Here is a 6031-nt window from a genome sequence, read left to right as displayed (position 1 = left end):
AGTTGCCAAACGGTGATGTTGTATGACGTTGGACTTTGGACTTTTGACAGTTTAGGCAAGATCTTGTCCACTTGGTAACGTCCTTATTCATCGACTTCCAAAAGAATCGATCGCGAATCATGTTTCTAGTGGCGCGAATACTTGGATGACTGATTTCGTGAATCGCTTTGTAGGCAGATATCCGAAACTGTGGAGGCAAATATGGTCGCGCTGTGTCTTTCGATACTTCGCAATATATGGGTATGTCACAATTAGGTAGAAATAATTGTTTCAATTTAATTGTGTTCGATTGCATCATTTCTTTCAGTTGTTCATCATTTACTTGAGCTTTGGCAATTTCCTTGTAATCTATTGGAGATGGCGTTTCTAATGTTTCTATAGATGAAATTCGTGACAAAGTATCTGCGACAACGTTATCTGTTCCAGTTATATGATGAATCGATGAGCAAAATTGCATGATGAAATCTAGATGCCTTATACGGCGAGGTGTGTCATTTTTGCCAACTGAATTGTTCATTAACGCGTAAACCAACGGTTTATGGTCGGTGTACACGATTAAGTTTCTGCCTTCGATGAGATATCTAAAATGTTTGATAGCCATATATATTGCTAACAACTCACGGTCAAATGTACTGTATTTTTGTTGTGCGTCACTGAGTTTTTTGGAGAAAAATCCTAATGGTTTCCATTTGTTTCCTTCTTTCTGCTGTAAAACTGCTCCAGCGCACGTATTAGAACAGTCGGTCATTAAGGCAATCGGTGCATCAGCTGATGGAAAGGACAAAGTTACCGCTTTTTTCAAGCTGAGTTTACTTTGTTCGAACGCTTGGATACTGTTATCGCTCCAAGGGATCTGTCGCTTATCATTCTTTTTAGAATTGACCAAAAATGAGTTCAAAGTTGCGTGAAGATCTGCTGCTCGTGGAAGGTGTTTTCGATAAAAATTTAGCATTCCCAAGTATCGCCTAAGTTCTTGAACAGTCTGTGGTCTTGGGAATTCTGTGATAACTTTTACTTGCTCTTCTAATGGTCGCAATCCTTGTTTTGATATATGAAATCCGAGAAAGTTTAATTCTGGTTTTCCGAATTCGCATTTTGCCAAATTAATAGACATTCCGAAGTTATTTAGACGTTCAAATACTTTTTTTAACTGCTGTTTGTGGGTTTCTTCCGAGTTTGTAGCTACGATGACGTCATCAATATATATAAATATATTATCTATATCGCGTAGTACGACGTCATGCATAAATCTCTGGAATGTTTGTCCAGCATTCTTTAATCCGAACATCATTTTGGGAAATTCGTAAAGACCGAATGGGGTTGTTATGGCGGTCTTCTTTATGTCTTCGTCAGCAATATTCACGTTATGATATGCTCGCTGTATGTCTATGCGTGAAAATATTGTTTTTCCGGCTAGTAGGTACGTACAGTCTTGTACGCGAGGTATTGGATACCTATCGGGTACAGTTATGGCATTAAGTTTCCTGTAGTCGCCACATGGTCTTATGTCTCCGTTTTTCTTGCTAACGACGTGCAAGGGACTTGCCCAGCAGCTGTTAGATGGTCGACAAATGCCCATTGCCTGCATTTTTTGAAATTCGGCTTTCACACGTTGGTATTTATCAGGAGGCAATGGCCTCGGTTTCGCAAAAATGGGTGCGCCTGTGGTCTCGATGTGGTGCACTACGGAATGGCGAGGAGTGTCTTTAAAACACATCGGTTTAGTTATGTCCGGATATTCACACAAAAGATCACTGTATTCGCTACGTAAGTCTATGGTGAAAATAGAGGTTTGTTGCGATGACGTCACTGTTCCCTCTGAGCGTAAATTAGTCACTGAGTCTATAAGTTTTCGTTTATACACGTCCACCAATAGTTTATAATGTTTTAAAAAATCGGCACCTAAAATAGGGCGTTTAACGTCTGCAATCACGAAAGTCCAGCGAAAGGATCGACGTAATTTAAAGTCTAATTCTAATGTTTTGACACCGTAAGTCTTTATTTCACTGCCATTTGCAGCATAAAGTTTATAGTCACTGCACTGATTTTGATAGAATGGTTTTCTAGGCACTGGTAATACAGAAATGTTCGCACCTGTATCCACCAAAAAATTCAAACCACTACGGCTGTCGGTCACACTAAGGCGGTTCACAGGTGATATGGTGCATATCTCCGCCTGCGATTGCACCTGATCTAGTTTTCCTGACGATGATCATCATTTTTCCAGGAGCACGGGTCTACGCATTTTTTAGCTCTACCACGGAATTTATGATGATAGAAGCAAAGCCAATTAGGACTGTCGGGCGTGCGTCGGCTCTGGTTACGACCTCGTGACGTGGATCGCGATCGCCAACGGTTTCTATTGTTGTTGAAATTCCTTGATTGGTTTCTGTTTCTCTCCATGTCGTTAATTTTCATGGTTAGTTTAGCTATTTCAGCTAAAATAAAAGCATGGTCACCGTTTGAACTGGTTGAAGGTGACGCCTGAACTTCGGATATTTGTATGGGTCTGGAGGTTTCCATGACCTTATCAGCGATGGCGGCTAATTTATCCAAAAGCTGGACGTCGCTGACGGCAAGCACGGCTCGAACGGACGACGGAAGGTGGCCCTGCCACATGATTTTTAGAGTCTCGTCGGGTATTTTGTCGCGAGCTAGGTCTCTCATGCGACGCAGGAGCTGGGAGGGCTTCTGGTCGCCAAGTTCCATCTCACTTAAGAGTTTTTGGAACTGTCGCATCTCCGATTCCTCGTAGACAGTCATTAGGCGAGTTTTCAAGGCTTCGAATTTTCCAGACTCGGGAGGTTTCAGTAGTATGTCGCTAACTTGTTCGACGACCTCCTTTCCCAATTTTGTGACCACCAAGTTGTATCTCGCTTCGTCGCTTAATTTTTGCGGTCCCAGTATCGCCTCGCATTGCACGAACCAAAGTCGGGGTTGGTCACGCCAAAAATCAGGGATCCTTGAAGACACTGTCACTGCTGATAGTTCCATTTTGTCTTCTGGTGTTGCTTGCGTGGACTGCATGTCGCGGGTCACCAATGTGCGCGAGTATGCGCGGGGTGAGTGTAATTAATGAGAGACGACACAATACTTGTGGTTTGAACGATGTTTATTGCTCCGATCAATCGTATTACACTGACTCATTTTACATGACAACTTATTTAAATAGAAGTTAATACATAGAAAACTTATGTGTGTATACGGCACATATTCACCAATATTTATTTATTTTAATATTATTTTATTTATCACTTAGTTTATAAGAATCCTGTTAATATTATAAATGCGAAAGTTTGAATGTCTGGATGTTTGTTACTCTTTCTCGCAAAAACTACAGAATGGATTTTGATGAAACTTTACAGTATTATTGTTTATAACCCAGAATAACATATTAAAGGCTATAATTTATGATGATCTGTAACAAACTGAATTTCACGCGGGTGAAACCGCGGGCAAAAGCTAGTACATACATACACTTTTTATAACATTAAAACTATTTTAATTACACACGATTCATAAAACAAAGAACTGCAAGATGACTAAGAAGTAACTGAATATAATGGCAATCAACGCGAATGGTAGAGTCGCATCAATATCGACCCAGCCGCATGCACTGAACTTGCTGACGTTTCTGTTCACTCGCCGAATGGCTTTGCTGATCTTCTTTTCCATTCCTGTACACGAGAGAAAATTTTAATAACAGATTAAGATTAATATTACATTATAATTGAATGCGTATAATTTTTTTTGTCAATCAATCAAGTAAATATTATGAAGTGTGCTAAAGTTCCGCGTGACGTCAAGCCGTGCTACACTTTTCGCCACGTAGTGACGTCATGCTCATCCCTACTTATGATTTTGGTGCGGTATATCTCAGCTAATTTGATAAAGCGAAAAATAATGTATCAGATAATTATACACTTAACATCAAATAAACCGCACCTTCCGCGACGCGAACTTTAAAGATTTTCTTCTGACACAATCATGGTACCCCAACAATATTGGTGTTATTTGAAAGCTCAATAAATATCCTTAAAGAAAAATACATTTCATTTCTAAATAAATGATTAACATATACCATAAATGTGACTTGAAAATAGACCTCACTTTGGGCTCACCTCTGGGTTCAATTAGACCAATTTTTATGGTTATAAAACCAAATAAAGATCTCACGTGTCCTCTTTAACAGATGGAAAGCGATTAATCCCATCTTAACAGTTTTATAGTCATAAAAAAGGCTATAGCGTAACTACCTATTTTTTGAAAAAGTGACTCTGGATCCCTGTAAAGACACATTTTTGGGGTAAAAACCTTTCCTTTAATGAAATGAAGTTTAGAACTAGGCTTTCAAATGGTATCAATGTTGGTGGGAAGTGGGGATGCATACGTTTGATAAGTGCTTGTCGCGGGAGGTGCGATTTATTTGATGCCGAGTGTAGTTAACTGATGGACTAATGCCAGGTTTCACCATCAATCCCTAATTTTTAAGTGAATTCTGTTCTCATAGGGGTCACTTAATAATAATTAGGGATTGATGGTGAAAACGGGCATAATTCAAACTATTGCTTTTTTACTCAGGAAAATTATCCTTATTCTCTTGAAAGCTCGTTTGACTATACCGCTGCCTTTCTTACTTACTTGAACAACCTGAAACTGACTTGATCGTGCACATAACTCGGCTCTCCCTGAATGCCAGGTACAGCTTCTCACATTCCCAGCACAAAATGGACAGTAATAAGAGATTTTTCAAGATCCAAAAATTCCAAATCGAGACAAACTTTATACCTTCGAAGACTGAAAGCTGTTGGAAGACAATTAAAGTTAAGATTATGAATACTTTATTCAGCATAAAAAATACAGTACATAACATTAGGCAACCTACAAGCGGAAAGGGCGTCCGCCCAGCAATATTTGCGACATAACAAGCGCCATGTCGAGAAGCTGGTTTTCAGAGGGAACCAACACACGATGGGGATTGCGGATTACGCGCCCTCTTGACCGAGACCATATCGAGGCGGTTTGATAATGCATAGATAGACAAATTAAAATAGTCAAGAAGGCGCGCAACGGGGGGCGTTATAGAAGGTGATCACAAAAAAAAAATCAAAACTAAACAGGATTAAAAACTAATGATAGTACATTTATGAACCACAACACAATTTTCTGGGCTGGTAAACAATTTTATTATATCATGGACATTTAAAAATATAAAAAATACTTAAGTAATTAAAATGTAGTTTTTATGAGGAGAAGAATATAAATATTACAATGATAAATATTACCTCTGAAGCAGAAACATGTGATCGTATATCTTCGATGTCGTGTTGTAATAAATACAAAGCCTTGAAAACCATAGTCGTAAGAAAAACTAGGACCTAAAAATAAAACAGCTTTTAACTAAATAATAAAGACAATTTACCATAATTGTTATAACACAAAAAAAATACATACCACTAATTTGTAACATTGCTTATTAAACTCGAATGTCTCTATTATTTCCAAATACATTCGGTACATCTTTCTGTTAATAGTAGAATAATTCATTTCTGATTGTGACTTTACTTTTGAAACCCAGACTTCCAAACTGTTTCTTATAACCCTCATCGTGAACGTTACAAACACAATGTTGTTGTCAAATGATTGCAGGAAATACACGGAGAAAAAGAAGGTAAGAGGTCTTGTGATATACGTGATGACAATATTGATGAAGTTATATATAATTATAATAGAACTCCCGATCCTGCTATAGATGATGGTTCTCTTAACAGTTTTTCTGTTGTGAAGTGGGACAGTGATCCTTTGCATTCGGATCATCAAATCCACATTCGTGGACGAGTCAAAAACATTTGTCTTGTAATTCACCAGCAACCCAATCATATCTACTATTAAGTCCATAATAAAACCGTAGTATCGAACAACTGAACTGATCACTGAACATGTGTTCCGATAGCTTACAACTCGACAGAAAAATACGACTGTACTAGCAATAACAGCTATGAAGCAGATTATCTTCACAGGCACACTGTTG

At 38.5% G+C, this 6031-nt stretch overlaps 1 protein-coding gene across 1 annotated transcript; it reads right to left on the bottom strand.

Annotated features, from left to right (window-relative positions):
* Positions 1-2193: 2193 nt before the first annotated feature.
* On the bottom strand, positions 2194-3027 carry LOC114357465 (uncharacterized). The gene has a single exon (XM_028311079.1). The coding sequence runs from the start codon at positions 3025-3027 to the stop codon at positions 2194-2196; it is 834 nt and encodes a 277-aa protein (XP_028166880.1).
* Positions 3028-6031: the final 3004 nt, after the last annotated feature.

This window comes from Ostrinia furnacalis, unplaced genomic scaffold (assembly GCF_004193835.3).
Source record: "Ostrinia furnacalis isolate ACB-3 unplaced genomic scaffold, ASM419383v2 OfSCF3159, whole genome shotgun sequence".
Classification (NCBI taxonomy): Eukaryota; Metazoa; Arthropoda; class Insecta; order Lepidoptera; family Crambidae; genus Ostrinia; species Ostrinia furnacalis.
Note: the sequence above shows the minus strand (reverse complement) of the source record. Positions and strands in the feature narration are given on the sequence as shown.

Coding starts and splice junctions, on each gene's coding strand:
- LOC114357465 (XM_028311079.1), bottom strand. CDS start 3,027: ATGCAGTCCACGCAAGCAACACCAGAAGACAAAATGGAACTATCAGCA.